Source organism: Nelumbo lutea, chromosome 2, assembly GCF_056320005.1.
Source record: "Nelumbo lutea isolate HS-2025 chromosome 2, American lotus-T2T, whole genome shotgun sequence".
Classification (NCBI taxonomy): domain Eukaryota; kingdom Viridiplantae; phylum Streptophyta; class Magnoliopsida; order Proteales; family Nelumbonaceae; genus Nelumbo; species Nelumbo lutea.
This window is the reverse complement of record NC_142685.1, coordinates 43143931-43160856: the sequence shown is the minus strand read 5'-3', so window position 1 is coordinate 43160856 and position 16926 is coordinate 43143931. Positions and strand designations below refer to the sequence as shown.

The window sequence follows — 16926 nt, the reverse complement described above, 5'->3', positions numbered from 1 at the left end:
GACCTAGAATGGATCACTTTATTATGTGGTAAGTTCTCTAATTGTGCAGGAAAACCACAAGCTACTAATGAACAAAGCATATTAAAATAAAATGGAACAAATAATGACAAATTAGGATCTGACCCAAACGAGATCCGACCAAACACATTGATATTGATGGCTCTAAACGTGGCATAACGTGTTGGACTTAGGGTTGGCAATTGGACTGGATTTGGTCCAATCCGATCCAATGTATGTTTTGGACTAATTTGGACCGGTCCAATTTAATGTCTGGACTGTCCAGTCTGTTCAAATTCATTTTGATTTAGATTGTTTTCAACCCAAATCTGGTCCATTGACACATATTCTTATATCAATGGACCAGATATTAGCTTAATCCAATCCAATCCAATCCAAATATAAATTTGTTACGTACGGACCAGGTCCAATCCAATCTAATAAATATTTTAGACTGGATTGGTGCAATCTAACATGTCATTGTTGGTCCGTCCAATCCGTCTAAATTGATTTTGGACCGGATGGGATCCAATCCAAAACCGGTCCATTGACACCCTTAGTGTTGGTCATGTGTCTTTTAAATTACTTTACCAGCAGAAATGGGTTTATTGATGTGCGTTTATGTATAACGTGCTCCCCCATCCGCTTCTCCCAAACTCTCTTAACACCTCCGGTCCCTCCCTCTCCACCAAATTGGGTGCGCCAAACCTGAGATTTTACACCTCTTGGGCTTAGGCTTTGAGGCTTCGCAGCCTGGTTGGGCTTGGGTTGAGGCTTAGAATAGCCCAGGGTGCACCAAGGCCTCAGGACAATTAGTCAATTACTTTGACATGTATATGGTCCGGGCCTGGTTTCGTTTCTTAGACCAAATTGAAGGTATAAAGTAACGAATTCGGATCTGCTGACCAAGACACATTACTGGCCACATGCATCCTATGGCACATTGGAAACATAGGTTGTACTTTACATCACCAATATTCCTGATGTACAGTTAGATGTGCGTGGCCAGCAATGTATTATGGTCACTAGATTCGGACTCGAAACCTGTTCACAGGTCGGGCTTTGGGCCTGACTTACACTGTCAGGCTCGGGCTTTAGGCCGGGCCCCATTCAAAATTTGGCAAAATCCAAGCCCGACCCCGGCCCATGAACAGGTCACGAAAGTGACCCACACCCACAGACCCACTTGAAACCAAAAAATCTTTTTATTTTTAGCAACTTTATCCCTGGATAATGTTTGGAGAATCTCTGTTTCACCGGAAAGCATGACAATGGCAGCTTTGCTCAGCTCACCTTCTCAGGCGGATTTCACCCAGACTATAACGTCTTTCTTGCGAAGTTGTAGCTCTCTCAAACAAGCAAAGCAAATCCATGCCTGCATTCTCCGGAATAATTTGCCCCAATATCTCTACGCCAAACTATTGCTTTTCTGCACTTCATCTTCTCCACCTCTTCCAGGCTGTGCTTTGGACTATGCCACCCTTGTATTTGTACAGCTCCAACAGGAGCCAACCATTTTCATGTGGAATACCATGATCAGGAGCCACGCCAGAAACGAAGACCCCTTGCGAGCTTTATCATTCTACATTCGGATGAGGGACCGATGCGTGGAACCCAATAACTACACCTTCACCTTCCTCGTCAAGGCTTGCACAACTGACTCGTGTTTGTTTAGCTCAATCGGCCGTGCTTTCCATGCCCAGAGCATTGTGTTCGGAATTCCAAATTCAGATATACATCTTTACACCTCCTTGGTTAATATGTATTCCAGTACCGTAGATGGGGATATTGCAGCTGCCAGGAGTTTGTTTGATAGGATGAAACACAGGACAACTGCAACATGGAATGCTATGATTGCTGGGTACGCAAGACAGGGGGATATCGAGGCTGCCAAGGAGCTATTTGACAAAATGCCCGATAACGAGGAGCAGTACTTCCAGAGAAGCAAGTTTGGTGATGTAGGTAGACTGTTTGCTTCAGCACCTGTCAAGACTCTTCCGACTTGGAACTCAATGATTGCAGGTTGTGTGAGAGCTTCAAAGCCTGCTGAAGCATTGGCCATCTTCCATCAAATGCAGCTCGCTTGTGTAAGGCCCAATGAGGTTACGGTGGTTAGCGTGCTTCCGGCATGTGCTCAATTGGGCGCTTTGGAATCTGGTGAGTGGATCCACCTTTATGTGGAAAGAAACAGACTCGACAACAATATATCGGTATGCAATGCGATTATAGACATGTACTCCAAGTGTGGTTGCATTGACAAAGCAACTGCCATGTTCAAGGGGATGAAGAAGCGAAATGTGGTGTCTTGGAACACGATGATCTCCGGGTTGGCAATCCATGGACGGGCGGAGGAAGCCATTGAGCTGTTTACCAAGATGGAGAGTGAAGGAGTAATGCCTGATGAGATTACTTTTGTGGGACTATTGAATGCTTTTGCACATGCTGGAGTCGTTGACAAAGCATGGGTTTACTTTCAGAGGATGCAAAAGATTTATGGTATAGAGCCCAAAATCGAACAGTATGGATGCATGATCGATGTTCTAGGGCGTGCTTGCCACTTGGATGAAGCTCTAAATCTCATAAATCAAATGTCTATTGAACCCAATGCAGTTATCCTGGGTTCATTGCTTAGTGCTTGCAGAAACTGCAATAATTTATGTCTAGGAGAGAAGGTATTGAAGAAACTTGTAGAATTAGAGCCTCTAAACCCCGGCTACTATGTATTGCTATCAAACATTTATGCCTCAGCCCGACAATGGAAGGATGTGAACAGAATTCGGGAGTGGATGAAGTCCAGAGGAATTGAGAAGATTCCCGGTTGCAGTTCAATAGAGATTGACAACACAGTCCACGAGTTCATTGTAGGTGACAAGACACACTCACAAACCCAAGACGTTTATGAAAAACTAGATGAGATTTATCAGAAACTGGAGTCAGCTGGTTATGTGCCAGATGCTTCTGTTGTATTGTTTGATCTGGATGAGGAGGAGAAAGCTCAAAATCTTTTAGTCCACAGTGAGAGGTTAGCCATTGCTTTTGGGCTCCTCAAGTTGAGTGCAAACAAACCAATTCGAGTGGTTAAAAATCTCCGAGTGTGCAGAGACTGCCACTTAGCCATAAAACTCATGTCCCAAGTTTATGGTCGGGAAATTGTTCTTAGAGATTGCAACCGATTCCATCACTTCAGGGATGGTCGGTGCTCTTGTAACGACTTTTGGTAATAATTCTACCACTCATAGTTCACACTTTCCTATAGGTAACTCTGGATACAACTTAATTAAATCAAATTCGACCAATAAAATTTGGAAAAGGCTTTATGAATTGAAATAAATATTAGCTTTGAACAGAGATTCCATAAAAAAAAAAAAAACTTCGAATGAATTCATGGAAAAGGTTTCAGATTCAATATTAGTAAATATCAAGACTAAGTACATCAGCAGTCATCTAAAGGTGCCTCCCATATACCGGGGTAAAAAAATTATCACCTTCATCAACATTATTCTAAAGTTCTGATGCATTTAACAATCTTAAAACTATTTCTTTACAAACCTTTGCAACTAATCAATTAGTAAAGTTATAAATCACTTCAGTGTTGATGGGAGATGTCTTCACCCTAAATAGACTGTCCTATGATGAAGGAAAGCAGAGGAAACATAGTGAAAAGTGAAGACCCAAAAGGCTTTACGTTTGAAATACCAAGAAGAAAACCATCTCCTGGAAATAAAACTTCAGAAGATCAACTTGAAATTTGAGGAGGCTGACTACCTGATGGCTGAATCCAGAGGAATCACCAGTTGATAATACAGGAGGGAGGGCACGAGGAAGGCAGCAAACAAATTCTAGTTTAAAGATTTAGAGTATTATGGAGCAAATTAATTCTGGATCACATGATAATATCAGCAAGTGATATGGGAGTCAATCAATTCAAGAATGTACAGAAATGCAAAATAAATAAATTAACAGACAACCTAGTAAGCTAGGGCTGAATTGCACTCTCCTTGTATATGAGCAAAAACAGATTAAGTTGTGCTTTATGGATTTAGAGTATTTAGCTGTAATGTGGTAAAAGAGGGTGGGCCTTGGCGCAATGGTTGGTTTGCCCCATTGTGACTTTGAGTGACCAGTCTCTCTGTAACTGCAGAGGTAAGACTGTGTACATCTGTCCCTTCCCAGACCCCGCATTGGTGGGAACCTCATGCACTGGGCTGCCCCTTTTTTTAACTGTTATGTGGTAAAAATAGTTCTTTTTTAATCCACGTAATCTACTCCCAGGGACTTTCAGTACTGCTTCCAGCTTGTTTTTTCTACTTTTCTGTGGTGTTATTTATGTGAAGAAGCTGAGCTCCTCAAATTTCACTCATGTGACTACATGGAAATGCCAATGTGCCAGTAAAGAGGATTAACCAAATTGATTTCCAAGCAGCAAACAAAGTTTTTTTTCTCAGAAGCAGGTTATTGTTTGGGTTCAGTGGTCTCACCACTAAAAGAAAACATATGCTACAAAATTTTATACTTTAAGTATAACAAGGAAATTTTCAATCAATGAATGGATAAAATCATAAATTATAGGACAACAGATCACAATCCCAATGCATAAATTTAAATCAACTCTCCTATGCAAATTTCAGCCTTTCTAACAATAAGAGACAGCATAACTAATTCAGAATTTAAGTATCAAAAGTTAAGTTACTTTAGCTTAGTCAGAATGGATAAGTTAACCAAAGGTCAACTCAAGTCAGCCTTAATCACAACTACTTGGGGCCAGCTACACTAACTGTCTTTCCATTGTGCTATAGAATGGAGAAGTTAACCACAGCATTTTAATCACCCAACTGATAGTGCCCATAAAATCCCAAAATAAATGACTTTTAATCCATCTGTCCTAAAAAGTTACAGATTGGTATTAGAATTTGGGATGCAAAACTGCTCATAGTGGAATGCAAGAAAATTACTCCTCTATAAAGATGGAAATGTCAAGCATGATAGAAATATTCCAAGATGTTGTTTCCAACTCAGCTTCTCACCAGACAGCTGTGAAAAAAATGTTAACCCTAAATTACCTATCTTTTTTTTTTTTTTTTGTCCAACCCCAAATTACCTATCATTAGCAAGTCGTCCAGAAACCTAAACTTGCCATGTAAAGGATGGTCCTGACATTATATACCATTGCATGCCAGCATCCAGGCAGAGGAACACAACTATTAAACAGGTTCCACTTGACATCAAATGCAAAACATAAACTCAGCATCTAATAAATCTAAGGGATGTTTGGTATCAATGACATTGTTTGATAAATGTTTTGTACAATTTTGTCTCGAAAATCAGGATAAAATCTGCTTTATGTTGTTCAACAGCTCTGCGCCACTAGGTGCCATTAGATGCCATTAGGCACCACATGTGCTGAACAGTAAAAAGACACCACTGAAAATGAAAATGGTAATTTTTGGTGTTTTTCTGATAAACAGCTCTCATGTAAATCAAGAGAAACATTTATCTGATAAACGGTTCAACCAAACAATAAATTCGGCATTTTTCTGTTGAATGCCTACATGGCACTGAGCCGGCATCATTGCTCTAAAAAACACCATCGTTGCCAAACACCATCCTAGTAAGAAAACTAGAGCATGCATGGACTAAACACTGGATATGCTTTGCATTTTTGCCTTTTGGTGTCAACTCAACATGGCAACACCACATTCACCTCTATTATGTTCATTTTATTTTAGTAATGTTTCTACTGTATTATGAAAAATGGTTCTTTTCTCTCTCTCTCTCTCCTAACAAGCACCTGCTTTCTGAGAGCTTGACTTAGTTCCTACGAAGAGAAGGATCACTAACAAGCACCTGCTTTCAATTCTCAGTAATGTTGATGAGATGCACACAGACATCTTTTGTTTTTTTTTTTTTTTTGATAAATAAGATGCACACAGACATCCACCAACAAAATTGAAATAAATAAGAAACCAGGCATAAAAAGTCCTCACAAATACCATCAGATTTAACATAAGTATCCCAATAGGAAACTATAGCACCGAATAGCAAAATAGTTTAAGTGAAGCCATTCTTGTTCAGAGTCTGATGGCTAAAAGAATCAAGCATGTAGATAAGATCTGGCAGCTCTGTTTGAAAGAAGAAACTATTCATCATGTGATGTTTGACTGTGAAATAGCACAGAGAGCATGGACTGCTCTTACTTGAACCTGAGGGTGAAAGAGAAAAAGAGTCGCAAGGAATAGCTGTTGGACTGGAGAGCAAAGCCAGAACCAGGGCTAACAATTGACTGGTCCCTGTTCGTAGATGGTGTCATTATGGCCTGGTGTATCTGAAAACACTGGAACAGGGTTATCTTTAATAAAGCCCAGATCAATCCCCAGTCAACTTTCCTAGCAACCCAAGCCTTTACCTCAGAAGTAAGAAGTTCATTCTCAAGCAATGTAAGTCCCGCTGAGGTATCAGAGACAAGCAGAGATTCTGACTGTGGTTGGTGGAAGCCTGATCTAGGTTCCATTAAATAAATGTGGATGGAACCTTTGGAAGCAGGGTGGCACAATTGGAATCATGGTGTGTGATCCAGAGGGAAAACACTTGCTAATAAAAGCCATAAGCCCACAACAGTCAAAGCTTGCTCAGCTAATGAAGTTGAAGTCTTGGCACTTCAGGAAGGGATTAAGACTGGCCTAGACTTGAGAGCAAATAAAGTGGTGGTGGAAGGTGACTCAACAACAACAGTCTCATGGCTCACAAATCGGAAGGTGACTCCTTATTGGAAGTTGTCTGTCATAATAGAGAGCTGTAAAGTTTGTCAATCAAACAATCCCAACATCTGTGTTGTAAACGCCAATAGGGCAAACAATGGTTTTGGTCATTGCCTGGCGAGGTTTTCTGTTCATTTAGCCTCAAGCCAGGTTTGGGCTGGCCATTCCCAGTGCATTGATTAAACTTTGGATCTGGACTCAAAGTCTGTATTGATTAATGATGAATGAAATCGGCCCAAGGGCTTTTCAAAAGAAAAAAAAAAAGTAAAATAGTAAATGACCAAAGAATATCAACAGAAAAAAAAATGCAGTTTTGCATTCTATATTTGATTTAGCATAACTATTTTGGAGTTTAGATAACGCCCTCCACAATAAGATCCATCCTTATGGTACTGCACGAAAAGCATTCACAAATGGATGTCCAACAATTTAAATTCATCTAGCACTAACAGCACCAGTTTTTTGATTGCCAATTCAATCCAATCTATGTAAAGGAGGAGAAAACGATACTGCCATTTATTGAATCAGCTAGAGAATGCCGGATTACATCTATAAAGTTAAGCTAAATTCCTGAATACATATACAAATTATAGTCAGATTATAAAAGAATTTGGACTTTTTTGGTAAGAAAAGAATTGGTTATGAAATATATGATAAACGCCGAGAGAAAAGAAAATCATACTCCAATTTGTAACTTAAGTGACAAAATATCCCGTAATGACAGGTTAAACCAAAAACAAGGAAGAAATTTGCTAAGAATTACAATCGGAAAATTTTAGGTGAAGCCCTCGAAAAGTACCCAAAACACTTCGAGAATAGATTGTTTCCAAATAGCATAGCTTCCGCCCTGATCCCAACTCCCAACTCACAGCAGAGAAACAACAACATCATTTATCCGCAACTATTCCTCAGTTTCGTGCTTCCTCTTCTTCCTTTTTATCCTGATATGCCGCTCTTCTGAATTATCTACTCGTCCATCATCTTCGACCTCGGCCTTTTTCCTCTTCTTTTTCTCCTTTCTTTTTTCCTCAGCAATTTGTACGTCATCTCTTCCTTCTCTATCCTCGACTTCAGGACAATAGTCAATGGAATCACTTATCTTCTTATTCTTTACCCGTTTTCCCCTTTCCTCACCATCGAAACTCCCTCCTTCAGAATTCCCGCGATACCTGTGACTCTGCTCTTCGCCCAAATTAAGAATTCGACCTCGCTCAACGGTAGGTCCATTCTCTCTGAGATTTATTTCAGCGTCAGTTAGGTTTCCGTTATTTGCTATCTCCAGACGTTCTTTCTTGCGTTTTCGTTCGGATCGTCCAGCTTTAAGTTCTCCATGGAACTGAACCAGCTCGTTGAAGGCATCAGAGGCGCGCCTCAGGTACGCGGAAATAGCTTGCGAAGCTCCGGTCTCGGCTGAGACAAAAGAGGACAAAACTGAAGCTGCTTTTGAGAGGGAGATCGGCTTGGAAGAGACTAACGACCCAGAAACCGTCTTCATTGTCAGTTGTCACCTAGATAGAACTAAGAAGCTAAAGGAGAAAACAAGATGAAGCGAACGACGGTTAGCTCAGCGGGGATCCTCAACTTGAACCTTGCTAAGGCAGACCAATTTCTAGGGTTCTTAACGGATGACGCTGAGCTCTGGCTATGTAGGGTTTCCTGCAACTCTCCCTATTTCTATCAATGTCCCTCCTTTTTTTAACTTCCCCTTGATCGGGTGGAAGAGATGAAGTTTTAGGGTTTCCACGAGGTACTGCTGTTCATGGCACGGCGAAGGCGTCCTAAAGAGCGGAACTGCGGAAGTGGCCAAAACCGCTGAAAAGAATTGAAAATGGGAGGGAGAGAAGGGTTTCTTGCTTCTTGCCTTCTTAGTGGGTCCCACGCAAATCATCTGAGTCAAAACTCAAATCCCATCGCGACCGTAAATCCAAACCATTAGTTTTGTAGACCCGATACTCTGACCATTTTAAATTAAAATTACGGATATGGGCACTGCTAAATATTTATTTACGATTATTGACTGAATCACTGATTCACTGTCATCCTACGGTTGGTACCTGTGCGGGTCGGGTCGATCCAACCCGCAATTTTATACGAATTGGGCTTGCGTTTTTTATTCTCAGCCTTAGATTTTAACTTCAAAACTTTGGGTTTTTTATTTATTTTTATTTGGATTTGTACTTATAGGCTGCGATTGGAAGCGATGCAAATAAGTGTGAATGCAAATAATACAATGTAAAGCGGTCCAGGTTCATCTCAATTTACCGAGTATAAAACGGTGCAAAAGTAAGGTAGCGTGAACCTGCCCCAACCCGGGGGGGGGGGGGTGGTGGAAGGCTCCCCTGGTAGACCTGTTCATGGGCCGGGCTCAGGCCGGGCTTTCACTTGTCACTAATGAAAATATACTAGGCCCGAGCCCGAGCCCGACCCGACCAATGGGCCTATAACTTGGGCCCGAGCCCGGCCCTGATAAAAAGCTCGAAGCCCGAGCCCGACCTAATTGAAAAAAAAAATAATTTTTCTTATTCAAATTAGAATTAAAAATTCAGATAGTATTTTTTTTCTATTTAAATGAACAATGGGCCTACAAGATGGTATTTTTTCCCTTTCTTTTATATTTTAAAACACAATTTTACATTATTAAATAAAAAAATTTATTCAAATGGATATAATCACATAACTCATTTTAAGTTTAATATTAGGTCGGACCGGGCCGGGCTCGGGCCAGGCTATTTTGGCAAAGCCCGAGCCCGGCTCGAATTTTATGCGGGCTGGGCTTTTTGGCCCGAGGTTAAGTCCACGGGCCAAAAATCTTGTTCAAGCCCGTCCGAAAGCTGAGCCAGGCCGGGCCGGTCCATCAGGCCACCCGGCCCATGAACAGGCCTATCCCCTAGCTCATTCCCTACCAAATCCAACCTAGGTGCATTAAATTTAAATTTTAGTAAGGGTTGAGTCAGGTTGGATAGCTTGGGCTTGCCCTCAAACTTGTGACGAGTTTTGGTTTTAGGCCCAATTCTTAGAATTAGGCTTGGGTTGAGTTAAAAACCGGCCCAAATCACCCAATTTGCACCCCTAGCTCATACCTTACGAATGTGACAGATAAAGTATCACCAAAATTTACAATATAGAAAGATGGTTTACAAGTTTAGATTGACTCTCCATAGAGTGCACCCCACGCATCCCAACCTTGCACCAAGAACATGTTTGGTTGTTGAGAGCTGGGATTTCCTCCCACACTCTTTCAACATGATCTGCATCTGGATGTCTAGGAGTGTCAATTGGACTGGGTTTGGTCCAATCCGATCCAGTCCAATGTGAGTCCATTACAAATGGACCTGCTCTAATCCACTCCAATGAATATTTTGGACCAGTCTAGAGACTGTCCAATCTGTTCAAATACCTGTTAATTTAGATTGGTTTCAACTCAAACCTGGTTCATTGACACCTATGTTCTTATCTTCTATCAATGGACTAGATATTGGCTCAACCCAATATAAATTCATTATGGATGGACAAGGTCCAATCCAATATGTCATATTGGTCTGCCCAGTCCATCCAATCCATCCAAATGGATTTTGATTTAGACGGAGTCCAACCCAAAACCGGCCCATTGACACCCCTATAGATGTCAGCTTATTTCATACGACTAAGAGCCATCATGCATGAGATGTGTGGGCATAAATCATGTTACACCAAGTCTGTGGTGTTTGCACATCTCATCACATCTCATACATGGTGGGTCTCAATCTTACGGTGAGATTTGTAGATGCAAATTCACAAAAATCACGTTAAAGAGTGTTGGGATAGTTTTTTTGGGAGGATCAGATCTCAACTTCAGTTTGGGTCAAAAAAGAAAATGGAGGGCAAGTACTCTTGCAATTTTACCTGATCCATACAACATCTCAATATGTCATGCCCAAAAATATTTTCAACAGTAAGGTTCAAAGTATCGACATGTATTGGCCTGTATCGGCTGATACGTATCGTTCCAGGACCCCTCCGATATGCCCCTACAGTGGGGTTTTGGGGGTCTGACCTGTTCAGGGTGTGGAGGAGGCCTAAATTAGCTCATCTGAACCAGTTGCGAAAAAAATAAAAATAAAAGTGCCAAAAGCTGTATCGATTCACCCGATACGCCCATACCGGAATATTGGGCGTATCAATATTTTGAACCTTGTTCAATAGCCGAAGATTTTTGCTAATATTCAGCTTGAAAATAATACAAACCTTATATTTTATATTATTTTATATGTATTTATGTTGTACATATGGGCGCAAATCTGCTCACATCTTACCATAACATTAAGACCCACCATGGTGAGATGTGCAGACACAAATCATGTTGGAATGTGTTGAAAAAGTATTTTATTGTTAATAGATCCCAATTCGTAGACATGAACCAATTGCCTATTTTTTATTTTTATTTTTATTTTTCCTTAATTCATTTTCCTCCTATAAAGGGATTAGTGAATTAGTTGCCCTATGTTAGTTTTTTTTTTTCTTTTTCTAACATGAAATATTATATTTATATTGGATTTTTTTAAAAGTATATTGACTTATTCAAGTGTTAGGGAATTTGATCTCCACTTTATACATTTATACATGGATAAATAATTAAAAAGGGATGTTTTATATAAATAAATTGCACAATATATATGTGTTTAAGTTTAGATTAACCATCTATATATTGTAAATAACTAAACATATATTCTTAAAGGTGTATATAAGTGTAGATATTTGTGTATTTCTTTTTTATTTTTTGGAAGGCAGTAATAAGCCTTAGTAACATAGAGTTTATACAAGAAATAAGACGAGGAGCAGTACACCAAGAGAGAGAGACCATGCTTGGGCAACTTTGTTCTCTTCTCGTTTGACACGAGTAACCGAAGAGAAAACCTCCAACGTTTAAAGCAAAGGATAAGCTCTACCTGAAGAGCTAACGTTTCGGTAAGTGTTTGGTTATGTGGGCGTTTATAGATGGGTATTTTTTGGATAAATGTTTAATTAAAAAAAATTATTTATAAGGTGTTTGGCATCGATGTTAGGAATATTGTATCAATATTTTCTCATAAAAATGGTGTTGGGCATGAGAAAACGGTGCTTATTTTTTGTTTGGAACTGGTGCTGTTATGTATGCCGTTTTTTCAGAAAATAGCAAAGGTTTTGTTTGGTACTAGTGCCATATAATTGTTTTCAGCATTGGTCTATATTATCCAACGTTCAAGGTGATGCCACATAATTGCACCGCTGGCAGCAATGTGCCATTTTCTCAGAAAACATTGAATTTGGTGTTGCTTCAGACCATACTTTCCCGATTTCTAAGGCGTTGTCTAGAGAAACGTTTTTCCAAAAAAAAAAAAAAAAAGAAAATGGTATCAAGCAAGAGGGTGTTTTCTAAAGCATTGCTTTCTTTGATGTGGCACTTACGTGGTGCTGTATTCTCAGAAAACGGCATCAATGCCAAATATCACCTTAAACATTTACTGTTTTTGTTGTTTGGTTGGCCATTCAAGTAATACCCCATAAAGCTATCTTCCACCTTAGCTTACAACACTCTAGGCATGCATTACATTTCAATAAACATTGGGGCGTTAGGAGAATCCAGAATTTGAAGTTCCCCTCATGCCTCATGTACATAAATCCAAACATTTCTGTTTTTTAAAGTTTATTTGGTAAACGTTGAAACCGAACAATGGTTCCATGCACAATAAGCACCAATGCCTAAGTGACGCTGATGTGGTGATGTTTTTCCAATAAATGCCCACAGAACCAAACATAACCTCAATCTTTCTCTAGAGGAGAAACTCACATGATGTAAAGTGACCCAACTATAGATGAAGAGACTAGGTATGTGTTTGGTTCCATGAGCGTTTATTGAGGGAGTTTTTATCAAATAAACATTTATCTGAAAAACACTGCTTTAAAACTTTTTTTTTTTGCCTTTTCTATTTGGTTGGGCGTTTCAAATAACACCCCATAAAGTTGCTTTCCACATCAACTAAAAGTGCACCACTTCAACTTTTCATTTCAAGAAATGCCCCAATGTTGGGGGAAAAGAGAATTTGACTTTTCTCCAAATGCCCTATATATGCACATAACTCAAACTATCAAAGCATTTAAACTTTTAGGCTTCGTTTGGTTTGTGGGAAGATTTGAGTGGGATGGGAAAGTATAAAAATTTAACTTTTCTGTGTTTGGTTTTATTGGGATGGGATGGGATGGGAAAGTACTGTTCACCTTCTTCTTTCGTCCATCATTCCTTAGGAACTTCACGAATAGAGGCACAACTTTAGGAACTTCATGAACAAAGGCTCGGCTTCAGGAACTTCACGAACAGAGGCGACTCTCACTAGGAGATTTGCGGACGATGAAGACGATTCGCCAGGAACTTCACGAACATAGGCGACTCCCATTGAGCCCATCATAGTTTGAAGAGGAAGAAGAGAGAAGACGGTGAGGGAGAAGAGAGAAGAGGAAGACGAAGTCGCATTGAGAAAGGGAGACAGGGACAAAGAGAAGAGGAAGACGAACCCAGGGACAAAGATGGGACTACCGTCTATTCGTCGTCACTTAGAAAGGGAGAAAGGGAGGAAGACGGAGTCGCACTATTTCTCTCCTTCCTCTTCGTTGTCGTTGGTTCGCTTTTCTTGGCTTTCCCTCCTTTGTTCATCGTAATGGTAAGTGGTAACAGTGATTAAATCACTTTTTCCATCGGGGTCGCATTGTTTTGATGCAATCCCGATTCCATGATTTTGGGATCTGCCATCCCACGTCTTTCCCATCCCATCCTTCTTTTTCTCTCAAACCAAATAAGAGAAAAGAGAATATTTTTGGAATATTCCCTTTTTCTCATCCCCATCCTATAAACCAAACGGAGCCTCAAGTGTTTATTTGATAAATGTGAAACCAAGCAGTGGTTTTTTCAATAATGGCCCACACAACCAAACATAGCCTAGATTGGTCTCTTCTAAGCATGACAGTAGCAGGGGCCTGGCTAGAGGAGATAGAACCGTCCACATCATGGCTTTTAAAAACAAACCGGTGATCGAACCGGTCAGGGGTCCGGTTATCGGTTCGAGCAGTCTGACCATTCGACCTGAACGGTCGGCCCGTTCTAACAAAAAATAAAAAAATAAAAAAAATAGAAAACGGTCAAAACCGTTCGAACAGTTAACCGGCCGGTTCAGCGATTTACTGACCAAAATCAACAGTTTTTGAGGAAAAAATGGTTTTAGAGGAAAACATAACCGATCAGGTGATTGATTTCCAGTTTTTCCAATCCTACCATCCGGTCCGGTCCGGTTTTGAAAATCATGGTCCACATTAACTTTGATAAAACTGGAGGGTGGTTTCGTCCACGAGGCAGCCGACGGTACATAACAAAGGTGTTTGGTTGGGGCTGCAAGTCTGCAAGTGGCAACCAGGAAGCAGAGAGCTCATGGAATTAACCAGACAAACAAACAACAATCTTCACTAAAAGGAGGAATCATGAATCACGAAAAACAAAAAACAAAATACAACTCCCAGTTAACATGAATCACGAAGTGAAGACAATCCGACTCCAACAGAGTATATTTAAAATCAAAAGATTTCACAAAATAGATCCCTTCCAATTTCTAAAACCATATAAGCTTCTACCTGAAAGGCTGACATACTGCTACATTTAAATGCTACATATTTGCCATCAGAATATCCAATATCTACACCAAAAGAGGAATCGTTTTCTTTTCAGTGACTCCATCAATGGGGAGAGGTTCTAATGTTTCTGATAATCATTCAATTCATTGTGGGATGGTTTAACTTTAGACACCCTAAAGTCTCCGGCCATAATATGCTTGGGTTTTGCTCTAAAATCATCATTCAATCCAATCACAAAGACACATATATAAATTGAAGAGAAAACAAAACTCAAGATAGGGTTAGAATCATTAAACCAACCGAGTGGTGGCTCGGTTGGTGTGTAGACTATATAGTCCTAAGCGATGCGGTTTCGAGTCCTACCATATCCTCCCACCACCATACCTTTGAGAAGAATTGTAATTGTTGCCAAAAATGTGATATTATACTAAGTATAAAAGAAATACTGCCCCTATGGGGGCAAAAAAAAATTAAAACACATCTCATTCTCCATTTCCAAATTGACCATAAAATCAAAGCTACAGAAAACAATTAAACATTACATATATTTTATATATTTATGTCATATAAAATGTACATTAAATTTATTTTGTATATAATATAATATATGAATTATAACTATCTTATCATAATATTTATATAAAATATACAATATAACATAAAATAACATATATGCACATTTATACATTATTAATGTATAAATTACATATATTACCTCTAAATGTGTGGTTCAAAGTGGCTGGCTTTAAACTTTTATTGTAGGATTTGTCTTGAAAAATCTTGTATTGTTAGGGAGTGTTTGGCAACATGATTGACCTGAACAAATAATCATGGTTTTCAAAACCGGACCGCACCAGACAGTCGAACCAGAAAAACTGGGAATTGGTCACTTGATCGGTTCCGTTTCTCCAAAATCGCATTTTTTCCCCAAAACCATTGATTTTGGTTAGTAAACCGCTGAACCGGCCAATCAACCATTTGAACGATTTTAATCGTTTTTAATTTTTTTGTCAGAACAGGTCAACTATTTGAGTCAAACCGATAACCAAACCCCTAACCGATTCGGTCACCGAATCAGTTTAAAAAACCATGCAAATAACTACCACATAAGCAAAAACAATATAACTTTTAAAAACTAAACCAACCATAATCGAAAGCAGATGTGTCTCCTTAATTAATCGTTGTTCGGGATGTTGGACAAATTTAATTAATGCAATAGATTTATATAGATTTCCTTAACTTTTCTTACCTTTTCTTTCAAACCAAACATAACCTAAATGTAGCCCCACCTGAAAGAGCATTTATTAGATGGGTTGGTCCATTTAAATCTTCATGATGGAACCTTTTTCTTTAATCGATGAGCCTTTTTTACATACATGGGTCCATTCCATCCTCAGTCTTCACTCAAATAAGGCATATGGGTGAATAAAGATGCACTCGGAGTTGGAGGTGACTCACTCCTCACACTAAACCCTTGCATTGCAAGTCACGCCAACATCAAAAACTCTCATCCACTACCCATACGGAAAAAAGCAGACACTAAAGAAAGGAAAATGTTACCCTAAACGCCTCATTTGTCTCTTAAGAGATGAATGTGGATCAATCGGATAATTGACTAATTTTCTTGTATTAAATTTAAGGTTTTAAAAACCGATCCGGCCGAAACTGCAATCGCTTTAATCACCGGTTTTTGGTCAATAGTTTGATCGTTTAAATCAAATTGATGGTCCGTTCCAACTGTTGGAATGGTTGCATAGACGATTCTCAGGCCAAACGGTCCAATTGCCAGTATTCGGTCCAATTGTCTGGGTTTCAATGTCTCATGAAAAAAGTTATTTTCTGCGTAACCAACTATAATTAATCGAGATAACTCCAAGGTTTTTAAAATCAAATCGGAGTCCAGTTTTTGGATTCAAGGATTCGATCCTTCAAACTGAACGAATAGTCCATTTTGACAAAAAAAATAAAAAATAAACAGTCAAAACTGTTGGATGATTCAAATGGTTTGATGTTAAAGTCATTAGTTTGCTGACCAAATTAATGGTTTTGGAGTAAAATGGAATGGTCATTTGACCGGTTCCTGGTTTTTCCGGTCCGATTTTAAAAACCATGAATAACTAACTCTTGCCTTAGAATCAGTTTGTCTGAATAAGTGCATTACCCAAATACCGAAACTTTGGCTGACAAAAAAAATACCGAAACTTAAATGCGAACTGGTTCCAATTTCCGATTCAAGGTCCAACGATCAGAATCAATGTTTTAATAAATGACCTGGAACCGAAATTGTTCTAGCCACCAGTTTCTGAGTTAATAGTTCAACCATCTGGTCTGAATATACCTGTTCTAATAAAACATAAAAAAAATAATTAAAATAAAAACGACCAAAACTGTTAAACAGGTTGATGATTCAACCATCCAAGTCAATGAATTGTTAACGAATTCAATGATTTTTAGTTTTTACTAGATTTGAGGTAAAACAAAATCGATTGCTTGGACGGTTTTCAAATTGAACGTTACGACCGATCGAATCAACGGCGAT

The 16926-nt window shown here is 39.3% G+C and overlaps 1 protein-coding gene and 1 pseudogene across 1 annotated transcript; one reads left to right on the top strand and one right to left on the bottom strand.

The window, feature by feature from the left end:
- The first annotated feature begins 1268 nt into the window (after positions 1 to 1268).
- LOC148870210 (pentatricopeptide repeat-containing protein At3g62890 pseudogene) lies at positions 1269 to 3218 on the top strand (annotated as a pseudogene).
- A 4200-nt stretch (positions 3219 to 7418) lies between these two features.
- Positions 7419 to 8582, bottom strand: LOC148870209 (uncharacterized). The gene has a single exon (XM_088967654.1). It carries the CDS (start codon positions 8245 to 8247, stop codon positions 7654 to 7656), a length of 594 nt encoding a protein of 197 aa, XP_088823780.1. The 5' UTR covers positions 8248 to 8582; the 3' UTR covers positions 7419 to 7653.
- Between the last annotated feature and the right edge of the window lie 8344 nt (positions 8583 to 16926).

Bases quoted from the DNA above. Each gene is read 5' to 3' on its own strand.
- LOC148870209 (XM_088967654.1), bottom strand. From the start codon at position 8,247: ATGAAGACGGTTTCTGGGTCGTTAGTCTCTTCCAAGCCGATCTCCCTC.